The sequence below is a fragment of the Myotis brandtii genome, unplaced genomic scaffold, assembly GCF_000412655.1.
Source record: "Myotis brandtii unplaced genomic scaffold, ASM41265v1 scaffold278, whole genome shotgun sequence".
NCBI lineage: Eukaryota > Metazoa > Chordata > Mammalia > Chiroptera > Vespertilionidae > Myotis > Myotis brandtii.
The window spans coordinates 375,109-394,996 of NW_005360594.1; the positions used below are offsets into that span (position 1 = coordinate 375,109).

General features: G+C 43.8%; 1 protein-coding gene across 2 annotated transcripts in view; it reads left to right on the forward strand.

Moving 5' to 3' along the window:
• The window catches only part of MGAT5 (mannosyl (alpha-1,6-)-glycoprotein beta-1,6-N-acetyl-glucosaminyltransferase), a 302,502-nt gene that overhangs the window by 103,752 nt on the left and 178,862 nt on the right, over window positions 1-19,888 (forward strand). For both annotated transcript variants that reach the window (XM_005868854.2, XM_005868853.2), the window contains one exon: window positions 2,142-2,306. In XM_005868854.2, coding sequence (XP_005868916.1) covers window positions 2,142-2,306 — 165 coding nt within the window. The remainder of the gene's footprint in view (window positions 1-2,141; window positions 2,307-19,888) is intronic.

Here is a 19,888-nt window from a genome sequence, read left to right on the forward strand (position 1 = left end):
AACTACTCCCCCCCGCCCCCACCAGCCTGGTTGCCCCACGCAGCCTGCTGTTCAGTCATTTGGTCATCCCTTACTAAGCCCCCTGCCGGCCTGGTCGTAGGCAGCCCTCTTATGAGGGTTAATTTGCATATTACCTTTTTATTATATAGGATATATATATATATATATGTATGTATATGTGTGTGTGTGTGTATATATATGTATATGTACATGTGCATGGCACATGGTAGGCCTTCAGAAAACGCTAGTTCTCTTCTGTCCTTCTTTGTTATAATCAGATCTTTGGCCCTATTGCTCTAAAGCCATGGACAGGTTATTGCTGGCAGGTAATAATATACATACTGAAGAGCAAAAATTAAGCCTAGTCAGATATTTGTTAGAAGTAATGAATGAACAGACTGCTGCGATCTTACCATTGTGAAGAAGTGTGATGTTCAGTGTTGGGAGAGGTGGGGAGGGTGAGATCGTCCCAAGCACATCAATCAGACTTATTGAATCAAGATGGGGGCTCAGTTTCTGTTTGTAGTTTTGTGTCAGCTCCAGTGATGTCATCTGTGAACCACTGAGCACACAGACTTCCATACTAATTGCATATCTGTGCCTCTGTTTTGATGAGTTTCTCTCCAGGCCTGGCAGAAGGGGGCCACCTGAGTGCTTCTGGGCCAGTGCTGGTAGGCTGTGCCTGCGGTTGGTGAGTTAACCAGGTGTGTGTTTCTTCCCAGGCCAGATCAGAGCACCTGCTCAGAGTGAGTTTGCTCTGTTCCCAGCATAGAGGCAGGTAGCAGCTTCCCATTTGCCTGCATTCAGGACTTCACCACATCTGCACCCACACTGTTCCTGTTCCACTGGCCCACTCCCAGTTCATAAATGAGTCTGGATTCTGTCCACATGGATGGGCATGCTGTTGTCCTTCTGCCTTTTCCACATGTAAAAGTCAGCATATCTTTCTTTGATTATGAGTTTCCAGAGGAGAAGGGCTAAATTCATCTCTGTGTATGTGGAAAAGCTCATATACCAGCTCATCAAATGTTGACGTATGTGAGGATGACATGTCTGGAGGGAAGTGTATCACTCCTACCCACAGTCAGATATGTAAGAAAGGGAGTCAGCGCTTGCATGGAAGTGCCATGAGGGAATATCCCTAGCATCTAAGGCAGTGCCTGGCGCCCAGGAGCTGTGTGATAGTTCTTGAACGAGTGAATGCCTCTGGTCTTGAAGTCTTTTTCTAAATCTGCACGCCTAGAAATCTGGGAACTGTGGCTTTTATTGTTACCATATGTAACCAACCGAAATAAAGACTGCAAAAAACTTGGGACATACTGCAGTACAGGACACTGAAATAACACCAAACTTGATCCAGAAACTACTTCAGCACCTGGCTGACCTTGGGGATTGTCATTCTGTGCTCCGGTGAATCGTGCTATAAGGAGGGGGAATTTCACAGAGTGCTTTGGTAGGATGCTAACAAGGAGTTTTCTCCATCAGCCCAGTGGCTAGAAATAATTTATGTCATTTATTGCCCAACTTGGGTCCCAGAACAGACCACGTTGTTTTGTGCTTTCTGGACACTTGAAGACGGCCCTGTCATCTTTAAGATATGGTTTGTTGGGACAGGCCTTGGGCAGTAGGTTTTGACTCTGCCACTTCTTTTCTTTTTCTTTTTTGTTAATCCTCACTTGAGGATATTTTTCCATTGATTTTTAGAGAGGGAGAGAGACACACACATACATAGATATGAGAGAGATACGTCAATTGGTTGCCTTTTGCATGTGCCCTGACCAGGCCCAGGGATCAAGGCTCAACTGAGGTACATGCCCTTGACCAGAATTGAACCCGGGACCCTTCATTCCAAGGGCCAATGCTATATCCACTGAGCAACACTTACCGGGCCACTTTTCCTTCTTAATGTCAGAGAGAGGAAGAGAAAGCATGTGCATTGAACACCTATTCAGTGACCACAGAATTTTTAAACTGTGCATTTTATTTTACAGATCTGAAGAAAACTCTCGTGCAACCAAGGTACATGCCCTTGACCAGAATCGAACCTGGGACCTCTCAGTCCGCAGGCCGACGCTCTATCCACTGAGCCAAACCAGTTTCGGCGACCAAAGAATTTTTAAACTGTGCATTTTATTTTACAGATCTGAAGAAAACTCTCGCCGTGTTGTTGGATAACATTTTGCAGCGCATTGGCAAGTTAGAGTCGAAGGTGGACACCCTTGTCATCAATGGCACAGGAACAAATTCAACCAACTCCACCACAGCTGTTCCCAGCTTGGTAGCACTTGAGAAAATTAATGTGGCAGGTAAGAAGGGCGATTCTATAGCCCGGCGTGGGTCAGATCTTGATTTGAACTGGGAAAAGAATAAAGAAGCACAGTGGTTCTTTTCCATATAAGATAAATCCCATAAACTTGGTATGGCCCCTGTGAAGCTGAGTTTAAATTTATTTTTGAATAACAGATGTTAAAATGCTTTTATAGTCTCATCATGATGTGTGATGTCTGGTGGTTCCTATGATATATTTCACATAATGAGCTCCTAGAATTCACTTTTAATGAGAAGATTCATAGCATGGATAAATGAAATGTAGAGGTTATCTGGGAAGCGCGTGCTAGTTAGAGGGCCTTCCTCCTCCCCATTTTCATCAGACAATTTCAAAAGTCTATTACATATGATAGAGTCCCTCCTCCCTGTTGTTAAAGAAGAGCCACTGTTGTAGAAAATGCCTCCGGTGTGCATATGGAGAAATAAATCTGGAAATGGATGTAGGAAATAATGGCGCCTACCTGATCTTGGGCTGATTCTGTAGCCACTCATGGATGCCACCATGCGGTTCCCACTGGGGTTCATTGTGTCTGGCCCCTTCTTGAAACTGGAATCTTGCATGAGAGAAGAGAAGTGGGTTAACCACAAAACCCAAATCAAACCCAGCATGTATTGTCCATAGCTCGTGTTGGACCCCTATCACTGCCCTGGGGTTGGCCTCTGGGGCTCTGTGGTTGAGCCAGGACTTGCTCTTGTTAGGGTAACACCGTCCTTTCCTAGGGACTAGGGACGAAGAAAGGTGCTGAAAGGTTAACATCAGGTGCTTTGGGTGAATGGTGTAAATACCCACTGACTACTCCTGGTGGGTGGTATCCAAACCCTAGTTAGTGGATAAAATAAGTAGCTGGGCTACTTTTGAAAATCAGTTTAGCATACTCGTTGGCTTGTTTCTCACTTCCCCTTTCTTATAGAAATTCCAAGAATTAATTGGGAGAGATTCCTTTTCTTTCCCACCTCCAGTGTCAAAACATTTAATCGTTTCACATTGTGCAAGCTTATTGTATTACCTGTTTGTTATGTTCTTTGCCCTTTCACGGGTTTTAAATTGCAGACTATATTTCTAATAATCCAAAGTATCCAACCAAACAGAGGTATTAAAAATAACTTTTAATTACAACACAGAGGCAGTGTCATCTAGGCCATAAATCCTATCTTCCCTGCAGTTTCCAACAGCTTCTGTAATTAGACAAGGAAACCTCCCACTGTGTTGAGCTGCTTATTAATAAACAGCACCCATGCCTCTCCAGGCTCCACTCCTCCATCCCCTCCCCAGTAGGAAAGGCTATAGGAAAGCTCCCGTCTGATTGCTCTACCTCCCCACAGTTCTGGAGGTGGGCAGGGTGGGGCGCGCTGCCACTGACTGCTGCCTCCCACTGCCTCTGTCCTGCAGGAACCGTGTATACATGTCTGCTGTCATTCTCTCCCCTGATCAGGCATCTTACTGCCTCTGGCTGTTTTGTTTGTGAGCCAGGCTCTCAGAGAGACTTCTCCTTCTGGGCCCCAGCCCCAGAGTAGAGAATGGTGGGTAGACCTCCAGCAGTGACATAGGAGGGAGTTGGTGGCTACTTCTTCCCTGCCTGAGTATTGAGCTAGTTTACTCAGTATCAGGTATCTCTTGAGCATATTCCCTAAGCCACTGGCTCTGAGGGGGGCTCCTTTAGCAATATCATCAGTCCCCTGTTTTCACTAACATTTAAAGAACCAAAGAGTTTTCTTTTTCCTTTGGGGAAAATGGGAGACAAGTTATGCCTTCAATAATTAACCTCATTCTAGCTCCCTTGTGTGTGTGTGTGTGAGATACCTTTGAGATTTTTACTGGGCAATTAGGAAAATAATACACAGGCATAAAATAACACAAACTGTGGTCACTGTAAATGGGGGTCAGTGTGGAAGGCTTCTCACATGAAGATAAGCTTTGCAGGCAGGTAAAATTGAGGTGTTAGGGCCTCATGGAGGAGAAACAGACTAGAAATGGGCTGTGACTTGGAAGAAACTTGGAAGGAAGGAGAGGAAACTAACATGGAGCAACCACCCATTAATACCAGTTATTGTTCCTGACTCTTGGAGCCACAATCTATATAATAAAAGCCTACGCGACCGTTATGGAGAATGACCTGAACGACTGGTCGCTATGATGCGCACTGACCACCAGGGGCAGACACTCAATGAATGCAGGAGCTGCCCTCTGGTGGTCAGTGCGCTCCCACAAGGGGAGCAGCCACTCAGCCTAAAGCCGGGCTCACAGTTGGCAAGCGCAGCAGCAGCACTAAGGAGCAGTGAGCACTAAGGAGCAGTGAGCCAAGCGGTAAGGAGCGAGCAGGCAGGCAGTAAGGAGTGAGGGATCCCAGATTGTGAGAGGGATGTCCGACTTCCGACTTAGGCCCTATCTCCCTGGTCCGGCAATCGGACATACCCCAAGGGGTCCTGGACTGCTAGAGGATGCAGGCTGGGCTGAGGGACCCCCCCCAAGTGCATGAATTTCATGCACCAGGCCTCTAGTATTAAGTATAATCTTCTCAGCATCTCTGAGAAGTAAGTGGTTTCCCAGGCTTCAGTGAGTTAAATATTTGGGAGAGGGGACCTTTGGTACTGGAATCCTCTGAACTCAGCATAAGGCCGCCTAGCACCACAGAGAGAAGACAGAGTGTGTGCTATATCTCTTGCTTCTCTTTGTAAATCATTGCAAATGGATGAGTCTGGGGAAGTGTGCTATCGTTTTCGTTGAGGTTCCTAAAGAGCTGACAGTATAGCCTGTTTAACAAGGAAATTTTTTTTTTTTTGGTCTGGGTGTCTATTCCTTGATTGACCTATGTATTATTTTAAAAAAAGAAGAAGCTCGCCCCTCTGCATGTGTGTGTGCATATACATCCCTTCCCTGGGCTCTGCATTGGCCACAGCAGACATAGATGTGAAATAAAGATTAAAGGAACTCCCCTTTATTTCCTTCAGAAATAAATATCTTTTCAAATAATCAGCATTTGTTTATTTGTCATGGCTATAGATTAGGGTGTGAAAAAGAAGAGCAAGAACTTAAGTTCGTAGTCCTAGTTCATTATTAATCCCCCATTGCTTGTGTGCCTTCTGTCTGGGCCCCGGTCACACAGGTGGTCCTCATACCCCTCTTGTCATAGCAGGAATAATAGCTCTTAAGCTGTGAGAGTTCATCTTTATAGGGTTCCAGTCCTAGGGTGTGCAGTTATTCGTTCTCCCTTTCTGCATTAAGACATGTGGTAATTGCTCAGAAGCGCTCTCTCTGGTGTGCCTTTACTGCTTACTCTGCTGTCGCGCTGCTCATGATGTTTCTGATTGCTTACTGTTGTGTCTGATTGCTTGCTGATATAGCTTCTGGTTGGCTATAAACTGCCTCTAAATTGGGTACCATAGCAATTGAAGAAGGGCTTCTTACATTTATTTTCTTTGTAGAGGACATTAGTGTGTATGTGCATGTGTCCCCTTTCCTTTTTCTGTTTAGTTGTGTTCCATGTGGCTTTTATCCAAAATGGCTTTTCTTTCCAAATTTATCACTCTTGGGCTATTTTATTATGTGAAAGTGAATCATTCCCTTTAGAGAAATTAGGTGGAAGTGGACTTTATTAAAATCAAGAATCATATTGAACTGCATTTTGAACTCTGTTTATCTTATTGAAGAGGAAGGTGGATCAAAGAAATGAAAAAACAGATTTTTAAAAAATCCACCCTTCAACTAATCACCATTTCTCCAGGTTTTCTCCCTGAAAGGACTTGCTTGTGCCTTTGTCAAAATTATCTGCTTTCAGAGTAACACCTTGGTTTTCCGGAAAGACTAATTCTGCTTTTCTCCAGAATGGTGATCTTAGATTATGAAGCAGAGCGGACAGGATTGGGTCTGAGGTCCTTTGCCACATTCTAACATGGGGGAGGTAAAAAGTACGGATGTGTGATAATGAAAATGCCTGCTGTCTAGGGACTGACAGCGCCCAAGTTTATCCTTGTTTTACCCATAGTGTCTTGTCCAAAGCTGTCCTATTGAAGGTGTTCAGTAAATCCTGCCCACATGGTTTGGCTTATGCTGTAGGGCAGTGATGGTGAACCTTTTGAGCTCGGCGTGTCAGCATTTTGAAAAACCCTAACTTAACTCTGGTGCTGTGTCACATATAGAAATTTTTTGATATTCGCAACCATAGTAAAACAAAGATTTATATTTTTGATATTTATTTTATATATTTAAATGCCATTTAACAAAGAAAACTCAACCAAAAAATGAGTTCGCGTGTCACCTCTGACACGCATGTCATAGGTTCGCCATCACTGCTGTAGGGGGGGGAGCATTTGGTTTCACTGCTGCAAGAGGCTTTTTATTTTTATTTTTTTTTATAGTTTCTCTTCTCTATTTATACTCAAGGGGATTTGCTTGGAAGTGGGACTTGGTATCTCATTTCCCTTTCTCGGACCTCAGCAGACAGCAGGACTCTGGTTTTGTCCGGCATGGCTGAGCTTCCTTCCCATAGGTGATTCTGCATGGTGGACCTTCAGAGGACTTGATAGTTGCAATCTAGACTGGAATGGTTTGGGGGATGGGCACACATTGCAGCGCTCTGTACTGTGTGGGGCAGGGGGCGGGGAGCATGGGTGTGTGGTGTGTGCATGGGTGCATTTATTTACTCTCAAAACCCAGTTGTTGTCCTTCAACATCAGCTGAATTACAGGCCAGCGTTGAAGGTTCTCTAAAAGGCCAACATAATGCTAGCTCCCCTTTGTGTTATGACTGCTTACAAGTACATGGTCAGTTGGGAAACACAATCACAAAATCAAAGGTGCAGGCACAATTCAAATGGCCATTTTCTGAGACTTAGTCCAAATTGAATGTCTGCATTTCGCAAACATCAGTTGCAACATATAATATATTGTAGTGTTTGAGTTTGAAGTGCAGTGTATTTGAACTTGAATGCTCTTCTCAATAAAAAGAACCATAATTATTATTCTTACCATGTGGAGATTGAAAATGAAAACGTCCCCGCTGCTTTCCAGGGCTTGCATTTGAAAGTACCTCCCTCCCTTTGTGCTGCTAATGGGCCTTGAAATTAAGTTGCACCTGTGTGACTTCCTTGTTTGTGTACCCACATTTCCAGTTGTGTTGAAGTAGCACCTGCAGTGTCCAGCCCTCCCCTGCCCCCACCCAGTGGCTCAGCAGGTGGCTCGCCCAGGATCAGGTATTGGCCAGCCAATGGCACCCCAGATGCTGGTGAGAGACAGAAGAGAGGCAAGATTTCAGGGTGCTTTCTTATTGATTGCACCAAGAAACAAATGTCTTCTTCCTATCTACCTGTCACTTTCTGTTTCATTCTTTACAAGGGCAGCAATAAATACCTGGCTACTCAGAAACAATTCTTTTGCTACCTTCACCAAAAAATGTATGTCCTTGTTGGCATGGTTTTCACCTCGGTGGTCAAGGGCATTTTGGTTTTTATGAAGATGGAGGAGAAGGGCAGGAGGAGAAAGAAGGGGGAAATGCAGTTCAGGAGAAGTGATGCTGCCCTTTGAGCTTGTGTACTTATTGCACTGAAAGATGACTTTGCCCCTCAGGCAACACTTGGCAATGACTGGAGATATTTTTGGTTGCCACAACTGAGGAGATACTATTGACATCTGGTAAACAGAGGCCAGAGATGCTGCTAAACATCCTACGTGCAGTGCACAGGCCAGCCAGCTCCACAACAGACAGTTATCTAGCCCCAGCGTCAGTTGTGCTGCAGCTGAGAAACCCTGATCTATAAAGTATTGTTGGAATCTGGGATTACCACTTAAGATCAGCGCAGAAAGAGGCCTGAGACTTTGAGGTTTCCCGATAGGCCTGCTGAGACCTAAGGTCTCCTCCCCTCTTCCTTTGCAAGGCTGTTTGCAAGTCCCCAGCGCCTTCCACTTTTAGCTCTGCAACTGATCTTCCAGACCCCTAAGTGAGAGATTTTATAAACTCCCAGACTATTTTGGGATCCTGACCTTAAGAAACTCTTTTCCTAGACCCAAATTAGTAAAATGTTGGCAATCTGTATTTTATGCCTGCTTATATAGAAGGTAATTATTTTTAAGTAAGAGCCACTAATTCAGAATAATGATGGTAAAGTAGTCTGAGAGAGTGGATTTAAATTATACGACTGTTATAGAAGAAATTACATTGTTATTTTAAGCAAATTATAGAATTATCCAGATATGAGAAAGTAAATTAAGTAAGTTAAGGAAAATAAGACAGGTTCCCAGAGGTCTGCGTGACTGCATGGTATGCCCTGCGCAGCATATCCGGAGCAGTGCCAAAGGAGATGAGACTGGAAAGACAGGCTGGGGGTTTGTGAGGAGTTTCAGTGTGAAACTACTGAGGAGTTTCTATTTTTTTCTATAGGCAGTGACAGCTGATAAGGGTTTAAAGCAGGAACGTGGTTGATAAGATCTGTATTTTCAGAGAAAACTCAATGGCCTTATGGAGGTGGAATGCCTTTGAGGGGGGTCATGCTGGAAGCCAGGTGAGAGAGGGTTTAGTTGGCTCAGGTAGGAAAAGGCCTGAAATTGGACGTGAGGCCAAGGGAAGAGGGGTGGGTTCGAGACCATGTCAGGGTGGAGCTGACACGACAGGGACACTGGTGGACACTGGTAGGCCATGGAGAAAGGCAAGGGAGGAGGTGTCCTAAGGATTCCCAAGGACACTGTTTCAAGGATGACTGTATTGAGGGAACAAGCCAGCAAAGAGACAAGACTGTTTGAAGATAGCAGCCATGTGTTAATGTGGATTTAGGGAGTATAAATGCTTTGCTGTAAGCCCTGTGGTTAGGAGTAACAGTTTAAAGGCAAATGGAACCATTGGCTCCCAGTGCTCAGGACATGAGGGTCAAGGAAAGGCTGTATTTGTGTAGCCAGGCTGCCCTGGTTCAAATCCCAGCTCCACCACTTCCTGCCTGTATCACCTTAGGCATGCTTTTGAACCTTTCTAAGGCTATTTCCTCGTCTGTACAATTGGGGAGATAATAGTAGTTCCCATTTTATGGGGTTGTTGTTATCAGGATTAATGAGACACATGAATAATTAGGAAAGGAGCCTGGAACAGAGTTAGTACTACATGAGCATTTGTTAATTACAGTTTAAAAGCTACACATTTGATGCCCTAGCTGGTTTGGCTCAGTGGATAGAGTGTTGGCCTGTGGACTGAAGGGTCCCAGGTTCCATTTCGGTCAAGGGCATGTACCTTGGCTGCAGGCACATCCCCAGTAGGGGGCGTGCAGGAGGCAGCTGATCAATGTTTCTCGCTCATCACCATTTCTAACTTTCTATCCCTCTCCCTCCCTCTCTGTAAAAAATCAATAAAATATATTTTTAAAAAAACTACACATTTGAAATACTGATCTAAAAATAAAAATTGCCTTCACTAGTTATTAGAATATTATCACTAATAGTGAAAAAAATAACTAGTATTTGTGCTTCATAAATTAGAAAATATTTCTATATGATTTCATTTGAGCACTTTAAACTTGAAGAAATTCCCAACTTGACCCTTTCTGTCAATATTTAGAGACCTTTATTATCAATACTAGAGGCTTAGCAAGAAATCCATGCATTTGTCAGTACTCTTGGTTGCAAGAGGTAAAAAACCTAGTGCATACTGGCTTCAACAGAAAGAGAATTTGGGGCTCATGTCATGGGAAGGCTCAGAAAAGGATTCTGAGTGCAGCACCGCTGCATCCAAACGAGGACACTGTCCTGCCCTCTCTGTGGGCTTCATTGTAGCCATCTCACAGTGGTGGTGGAAATGGCCCAGGAGGCCATAGTTTCTGGCAGCATTCTTGGGGCGGGTTCTGATTGGGTTGGCTGAGGATATATGCCTATCCATGATCCAGTCACTGTGCCAGTGACCTGAGTATGGTTCATATAGGTTATCCCTGAGCCTAGGAGAGTCCCTAAAGAGATTCCAGGCCAGCAGATGAAATAGTTATGACCATTAGAGACCCTTGTCATGGTTTGGATTTCCAGGGTCGCCAGCCTGACTCTACCTGTTCTTTCTTTGAGGGCGCAGAGGGCAGAGCCTCTGGAATGCTAACCTTTCTGTCCCCTCCCCTCCCCTCCCCCCCTCACCCCATTAAGTGCTGCTGGGAGCTAGCCGAGCCCACAGCAGGCTGTTTATTTATGCCGTTATACATTTATGTGGTTTTGTGCACAGCCTGGAAAAGCCCTTCCAATTTTATGGCTAATGCTTACCATCCTTGTCAAAACTCATCTGCAGCACTGTTTCCACTTCAGAAGCCTTGCTGACACCCCTCCCACCCCAGAGGTTTCTGATGGCCTTGCTTTGTGTTCCCACAACTGCTATGTACATTTTTGGAATTTGCCTGTCTCCATAGCCAAGCTGTAAGCTATTCAAAGGCTTGGGTCAGATATGCTACATTTTCCTTTTAAACCCAGCACCCAGCTGGGAGCCTGGTAAGCTGGTTCTCAGTACTTGATTTTGGAGTGGCGGGCACTGCTCCTTCTGCCCACAGGCCAGGCCAGCTTCTCTCCTGGAACTCTCACCTCCACAGTGACGGCCACACACACAGCTCTCGATTGGCAGGTCTGCCCTTGGTCTGCTGTGGCTGCTGACTGCTCTGTTGTCACAAAGAGAATGCGTTTGCTTTACCATGCTTTCTACAAACTGATATTCCACAGTAAGATCATTTCTTCTGTAACTTCTTAGTGGCTAATTATAAAAATGTAAGTAATATTTTAAAACATTCTAATCAGCTACACTACATCAGAGGTTGCTCTGAATGAATAGTTCTTGCAGAAAAAAGGCCTGGACCCACCATTCTTAGTGCCTTTGGACTAATTTACTGACCCTTCAAGGAGCGCATGCCTTTTTTCATTTCCCTGTGGGGATTGCTCCCCCTCCTCCGCAGTTTAAACAGCAGAAAGAACAGAGTCCTTTGGGAGCTGGCCGGGGAATTTAGGAAGAATCTGCTGTCATTTATGAAAATGCCTCTACACAGGTTGTTCTGTGGATCGGAGATAGGGACACACTGAAGTTAGACTTGTTTGTTGTCATCAGAAGGCGACAGATTCCACTTGCTCTAATTTGGCTTAATGAGGCAGCATATACAGTTGTGTTATCAGCTTGCATATGGTATTGATTCAATAGACGCTCCATAGCGACAGCGGAGCATATGTTTCCCACAGACAGCCCTGTCTTTCCGTGTCCTCCTTTACCTGGTTCCATTGACACCTATTTCAATAGGCTCATTCTAGAGCCTGCGAGTTAAAACTTCAGGTCAGCCTTATAATTAAAGCTGCTTGGCTGGGAGCCGGGGAATTGTCTGTCTCTGTGATGTAGAAATGGCTTTTAGGTGCATGGGCTTTCGAGGGATTTTATTTTAAGCTCCGCTTTTGACTTTGCATAGCCACAGCCTCTAAAATTAGGTGACCTACATGAAAATCAGGTGCTAGTTTTGGTTGTTTTCCCCTTTTCATTCTATCTCAGAAAAAGAAGAGATAAAGTGTATGTGGCGAAGGTGGGTTTAAACATGAAGAGAACAGGAATCCCATTGGACATGTGATAGGAAGGGGCTCACCACCCCTCCGTTGGGGCAGCAGCCCTGACCCTCATTGCAGCCTCCTTCCTCTTGGCCGTCGGACCTCAGCAAGTCTCTGTGCGTGATCACAGCCTCAAGTCCATGGATGACAAGCCGAGGGCCCGATGCGGTGACAGAGCCGGCAGAGGGATTGTGTCCGGGTGGACAGAGGGTATAAACTGCATTTTGATTTGCTTGTCAGAGTTGGCCAGCTACACTATTAGCTGGTTTTAAATTTGTCTTATTGTTTTCTGTTGGTGAGCTTTTCAAGTCAACATATACATTGGGACTTTTTATGCTGTCTTCCTGGAACTGGGCTCTTGAAACAGTTATACTGGAAGAGCCACCGTAGAATACCCATGGTGGGGCTTATGCTAATGTTTCCCCTGTCAACCAGCAGCCATAGGATTGTGGTTTGTACAGACACAGATTCTGGACCCTGTCCGCCGGGGTCTAGATCCCAGCTCTGTCACCTCATAGCCATGTGTCCTGAGATAAACCCAGTGTCCTCTTCTACCAATGGGAACAAGCTACGGTGCTGTGGTATTGTTGCGAGGACTATGAGTTAATACGTGGAAACCACTCAAGACCAGGCACAAAACAAGAGCTCAGGACATTTGAGCCCTTGGACATGCACTTCCTGAGGACCCAGCTCTGGGTCTGACCTGTGGGCTCGGCCTGTCACGGATGACCAGTGCTTGATGCGTGTGTATACTACCCAGTCCCAGTGCTGTATTTTAGAGAAAACTGCCTGAGAGAGGGGATTTCTGGAAGCCACCTGACACTCACAGGCTGGACCTGGCCTTGGGCATCAGACCATTTTGAGCAGAACTCCTGGTGCCCTGATTTGCCCACTGTTAGTGTTTTACTTGCCATCACAGGCCTCAGCTCCATTCTCTGTACAAGGAAGATAGTGATGCCAACATTTTCTTCTTGTGCCAGTGAGGATGCCATGTGATAATGTGTATTGAGTGCCTAGCAGGCCTCTTCTACACACTGACCTATAGATCCTGCCCTCTAGTTAATCCCTTGTTAGAAATATACTAGTAACATGGCAAACACTACAACCAACACTGTCTGGGGGGGTGCCAGGCCTGTGCCAAGCAGTGGAGGTGCAGCCGGGTAAGAAGCTGGGCTCCTGCTGTGAACAGGGCTCACCTTGCAGGGGAGGAGACGGGAGAGAGTAATGGCAGTGCTCACCACGCCTTCCTGACCACCTAGAGCTCCGTTATCCTAGTCCAGAAGGACCTGTTGTTTTTGCTGACCTTTTGACCTTGGGACTGAGCTTTAAACTCTACAGCCCTCTGGGGATGGGGATAGGAATGATGGATAGGAGTTGGTGAGAAGGAATTTCACTGTCACACAGTGGAAGTGTATGCCTTGTCACAGCCAGCTGCAGCAATCTGGGAACCGTGCCTGACCCCTCACCCTACCTTCTCACTCCTAGTAGGGAGGGGAAGTCCTGTGGGTGGAGTGTAGCTCTCAAGGGAAGGCAGTCATTAACCTGTCTAAACTTTATGCTAATAGAACTTTCTCAATAATTGCTTTCATTAAGTATGGTTAATATGAGAAGTTCAAGCTATAGGAAGATTAGCAGAAGAACAAAGTAAATATTTAAGAATTTATTTCAGGGCGCATTGGAGTGGGGCAAAGAGAAGATTAGTAAAAGCTGAATCTGATGGTATCTGACACCTGCAATGCAATGGAGCGCTTGGCTGGAGTTCCAGTGGTTTCAGGGGAGGCGGGTGGGTGTCCTTCGGGGGACCGTGATGAGCTCTGTTCTCTCCTTACATTCCTTACAAAGTAAAATGGTAACAAGGAGAATCTGCCTTCCCTGTACTGGCAGGAGTGCTCAGAGGATTGAGAAGGTGGCTGCTGGCCTGTGGCTGAGCCATGTTGGAGGACTGTGGCTCCCCGAGGACAGAGGGCCATTAGTGGCAGCTGAATTGGCCAGAAGAGCCTGTGATGAGTGTGTGTCTGTGGCCTGAGCATGCTAATCTGTCATCCAAGGGTGCCATGGATTAATTCAGCCATGGTTTTCATGTCTTCAGGCTGTCAGTGACCAAAAGGGGCCATAACGCTGCCTTTGAATTTATGTAGTAGTAGGGTAGACTTTTCAAAAGGAAAGACTTTATAAACAGAACTTTCCTATATTATAAAAAAGATAAAATTTTACTGCTTAGAAATTTAGAAATTACAGCTAAGCAAAAAGATGAAAATACAAAGCAGGTGTTAACTGTCACCCAGAGACTGAATTGATTGGATTCACTCCTACCAGATACTGCTTTATGCCGGGCACTTTTTAGGCACTGCAGGTAGAGGGAGTAGCAGAACCAAGTCTCTTCTCTCTAGCAGTGAAGGCAAATAGTCAGCAGACAGGCAGACATACTTGCCCGGTGGTGACAAACGCTGTGGAGGACAGTGAAGCAGCGTGAGGAGAGAGCAGGGAAGTGGACAATGTTTCAGGATGGGCCAGTTGTCAGGGAAAACCTCTCTGAAGAAGTGACACTGGAGACCCAAACGAGTGAACGAGGAGCCCTGAGCCTACTTGGGGCAGGTTCCGTGCAGAGGAGTCATGGGACAGTCTTCCTAGGTGTATTCACACTTTTGTTCCCTTTTAATCTTACTGCAGAGGGTGGCTTATTAAAGTTCCCCAAGAGACCATTTACTACACACTTCTGCTATACTCATACTGGGTGTTTGAGAGAGCAGCATTAAAACCATAGTCAGCTGTGGATGTGTACAGTAGCCAAGAGTACAGACTCCATGCTCAGGCTGCTGGGTTGGAATCTGAGTCCCACCAGCGGTGTGACTTTGGCCACGTCATTTAGAGAGTTCAGGTCTCAGTCCCCGCGTCGGTACTATAGAAACTAGCTCGCAGGGACATGGGGAGGGTTGTAGGAGACAGTGCATGTGAAAGCCTGGACCACAGTAAGTGCTGGGAAATATTGGTCATTACCGTAATGATCAAAATGAGGTTTCAGCAGATGGTTTTAAAAGCCTCTGTGCATGATATTGTCCTACAGACCTTTTAACCAAAAACCAACAAGCTTCAAAAGTTGTATTAGAGGCACAAACGTGGGAGCAAGTTCAGTTGCCAAAAAATCAACTAAATATAATCAAGGCTTTTACGGAAGGAGCACACATTTGGAGTAGAGTTTGGGCATATGGTCATGAAGTGGGTGCAGAGCTAATGGAGATCAACTTCTAGTCTGTATTTGCCCATCTCTCTTCAGATTTAAAACCATTGCAGAGGAATGTAGATTGTTTTTACAGAAACCGTTCTCAGGTTTGGGGATGTTGGTGTGAGGCCTTGAGTTTTCAGAAACCCACAGTGAAACTGTCATAGGTCTTGTGTGGCATTTGTGAGGTTTGACCTAAATTGGGCTCTGCTTTTAGCTTAATGCTTCCTGAAAGATGGTGGGTGGATAAGGAAGCCATCATGGTAGATCTGGGTCCAAGATCCAGATTTTACCGCTGTTTCAGCACCCCTTTCAAAAGGGAGAGGGAGGGAGTTGTGAATAATGTTGGTTTTGTTGGTGTTCTATGTACTCGTAAGACATCTGTTTAATAATCTTCTCAAAATAATCATTTTGGCACAAATGAACAGGAAGCTTATTCTTACTTTTCAAAATCTTATCTCCCCTGCCACATTTAAGCATGAAGGAAACATTTGTCCCTTAATAATAGTGACAAGCTTCCTTATCCTGCAAATCTGCATCGTACTTACACCTTGCCATCCTACAGGTTTTGGTAGAAACGGCAAGCAGGGTTACTGAAAGCACTATTAAAAGTACTTAAAGCTCTGTCAGAAATGATGATGAGAATAATCACCGAGGTGTGCTTTGTGTGGCTGTAACACCCTGACCATCTAACAGATAACTCTCTGATTCCTTTACTTTCCAGCATGATAGCTCTGTTATTTCACTGCTGCACAGCTCTTATGTCTCTTGAACCTTCATTTGTTATTTGTAAAAAAGAGCTCAAATCCTTTGCAAGTTTGATCAAATTCCCTTTGAAATGGCGCTTTCTGCATAAAGGATGAAGTGATGAAAATCTGACATGGTAATCTAGTCACCACTGTGTAGCTTTGAAGTCAGTGCCTCCTTTCAGCCATTCTCCAACCCAGCACGTGTGGCAGGACCTGGAGTGTGGAAGAGTGAGTCACTGAAGGATGAGTACTCAGCTCCTATTGGTGAATATATGGCTAAACAGATTAGAATTGTGGGATGTTTATAAAATAGAACTAGAAAATAGCCACTATTTTTTTTATGGAGTCCTGTGTCCAAGGCAGTAATTAATCATTTTAAAGTCCTTTACCAATTCTTTCTTCAGAGTAAACCTTAAAGTAATTATTCCAATTAATAGACAAGGAGTGTCCGGGTAGAAAGTACTGTATAACCTGTTCAAGTTGGTGAAAGCCTAGGATTCAGATCCTGGTTGGCTCAAATCTAAAGGCTGCATTCACAGAAGCTGCCTACAGCTGCGACAAAAGAGTTTCATTGAACATCACACCAAAGGGTCACACATGGGGTGTTTTTAAAGATGAAACTAGTTTAAGACTCAAAAATGGGAAGATACTCTAAGAGACAGACTTTTGGTAATTCATATGTGATTATAAATGTTTCAGGTGCCAAGCATACTGTATTTTGTGAATTTTTATTTTTTTGGTCTTTTTCCCAATGTGCATTGACTTCCCTTTGATTTTCTTCTTAACTGTTAAATATTTCAAATGAGGTGGTCTTCTCTAGAGAAATACCAAGAATTGTTTTCCAGTTTTCTTTTTCTGCTTTAAAAGTTAAAAACACTGTAAAATTGCTTAACAAAGGGATGCAAATTCATTGTAGGAAATTTGGAAAATGCAGAAAAGAATAAATAAGGAATGAAAAATGACCTGTAATCCTGTTATCTAGAACACATGACTGTTAGCATAGGATTATATTTTCTATGCTTGCTGTGCATAGAAATTACAGTTGTCCTCTATGTAGTTTTTAAACCCTGATTTTTAAGGGAACATTCTCTCATGTCCTTATTATTGTTCAAAAGCTTTATTTTTAAAATAACTACATGATATTCTTCTTGTTTCATTAACTAGATCCCTATTTTCAATATTTTCCTCTCTTTTTTTCTATTATATAGGTCATTGCAGTGAACATCAATCTTTGCATATCTGATTATTCTTTTGGGAGAGTTTCTTAGCTATAGAATGGTGAGGCCTAAAGTATAAGCATTTCTTAGTGTTTTTTTAAAATTTTTTTTTATCAAATTAGGATATGACATAATTTCAGAAGTCAGATAACACAGGCTTATTAAAAAATCAGTCCCCTAGCCCTAACTGGTTTGGCTCAGTGGATAGAGCGTCGGCCTGTGGACTCAAGGGTCCCAGGTTTGATTCCGGTCAAGGGCATGTACCTTGGTTGCTGACACATACCCAGTAGGGAGTGCGTAGGAGGCAGCTGATCGATGTTTCTCTCTCATTGATGTTTCTAACTCTCTATCTCGCTCCCTTCCTCTCTGTAAAAAATCAATAAAATATATATTTTTAAAAATCAGTCCCCTGCCCTGTGCTTCTCTATTTCTCCTTCCCCCTGACTTATGTATCTCAAATGCAAATATTTTTATCTCTTTTTAGTTGTTTCTTCTAATATATATCTTCACGATTCTCAATATTTTATGCTTCTTTTCCTTCTTTTGCAATTTTCAGTATTATCTCCTGATTTTCTGTTAGTTTTCTGGCACTCCATACCTCCATTACCAGGAGTTCCTCCCACATACACTTCCTCTCCCAGCCCCTAGAATTCTAACATCCTGATGTTTTTTAAGTTAAATCAGTGGTCAGCACTTACTCTGTGAAGACACTGCTGAGCCATCTAGTAAGATGGTATGAAACTGCCTTCAGACACATCTTTTTGTTTTGTTATTTTCTAGGGTGAATTGTTTACCGTTTCTATTTGCCTCGCCTAATTAGTACAATAAATATTTACTGATTACTTGCAGGGTTCTAGGAACACATAAGTGAACAAAACACAAAAATCCTTGCTCTCACTAAAACTGAGCTCTAACCTTTCCATCAGGATCCCTTCTAACATGGCCAGCAGATCAGATGGGATCAGATGGTCTACCTGTACCTTTCCATGGAGCAGTATGCTTTCCAGAGCCTCCAGCTGCAGCTGACCAGGTTGCTCTCTCAGCCTGCTGGTCAGTTTTCCTGAGCGGCCTGTTTCCAGCACCCTGGGAAGAGCCTTCCCTCTCTCCCAGGCTGCGACTGCTATTTCCTGGAGTCTTCCTTCCTTCTTCTGTGTTGGTCCTCATCCAGGGAGAGCTAATGTTCTATACTTTCCTGAGAGAGAAGGCACCTGGGGAGAAAATTTTTGCAGCTTCTCACCTGTGGGAAAGTATCTTTCTCCTACCTTCACACCTGAAGGATAAATTAGCTGAATGTAAAATTCTAAGTTTTGACCTTATTCCTTTGTCGGGTGGTTTTCGGTGTTATTTTTGAGGGGGCCAGTGGTGTCTCACACCCGGATGCCACCTGTGGGCCCTCTGGAAGCCGGTGGGGTTTGTTTTCAGTGTTTTGACATTTCTCATGCCTGGTGCACACCATATTTCATTCTGATTCTGACCCTTCTTTCCAACCCATATGCTACACCTTGACCTAACATCTTTTTGTTCTATACTTGTGTTCACTATAATTCCTTTTTAGGGTTTGCTGAAGGTGGTGGTATACAGGCAGAATTGGCAAGTGTTGATGAGGTTTATTGGGGATATTTATGTCTTGTCTGGGAAGTTTTTCTGAACTTTTTATTTGAAAGTCCTTCTTCCCCCAGAGCTCTCCACTCTACCCTACTTTTTCTTCTAGAACATTATTTGGGATTTTCACTTACGTGATTGATTTCCCCTCTCCACACACCTAACTTTTCTTTCCTATTATCTTCCTGTTTGTCTTTGTGCTCTATTTTCTGGAATATTTCCACCACTTTTTATCTAACTTTCCTACCGAATGAATTAATTCTTCTATTTCAGCCTTCATTTCCAAGACTTCTTGTTCTCTTGAGTTCCCTTTTTAAACACACACACACACACACACACACACAACATCCTGTTCTTGTTCTGGTTTTATGGGTCAATATATTTCTTTGCTTATCTGGTAGATATATATTAAATTTTTAAGAAATTATTAATCACGTTCTGTTTTCTGCATTGTCTCTATTTCCTGTGAGTTTTGTTCTTTCTCTTTCTTTTCCCTACTGTTTATGAGTTCATTTTGATTTCTTTTATGTTAGAGTGTTTTCTCAAATGTCTTGTAACCTTAGGTGTTTGAGGGTAAGCTGTCTGGAACACTGTGGTTGGCCATAGGTGGCCAAGCCACCTAACAGGGAACCAGAGATGGCGTTAGAGGACCCTAGATATCTGTATCGGTCTTTTCTTTCTCTGGATAGTTTCTTTAGAGATGAACCTTTCAGTGTCCTGCTCAGGGGACCAAAAGTGTCACTGCTCAAATTCTGCTGTAAAACTGGTGATTTAGGACCTTTTACAATTTGGGGTATGCACCTCATTTCCACTTCTTTACCTTCTCCCCTGTTCTAGGAGCTGAACATTTTTAGTTCAGTCTCTCCAGAGAGTAACCCGTTGCTGTTTAGGTAGCGGTCTCTAGAATAACTATCTAAAGGCTTGATAGGCATTACGAGTTATATTCTCATGAATAATGTATGAGTTTTCCTATTTTACATTGTTTTTCTTTAAAAAATACTTTACCAGTATAATAAATAGAAAATTATACTTTACATGTGTTTCTTTGATTACTAGAGAGATTGGATATTTTCCATGTGTTTCATGGACTTATCCTATCTAATAAAGAGGGAATATGCTAATTGACTCTCATGCCATCGCAAAGATGGCAGCGCCCACAGCCAATAAGGAGGGAATATGCTAATTGACTGCCCCACCGTCAAAGATGGCGGCGCCCACAGCCAATAAGGAGGGAATATGCTAATTGA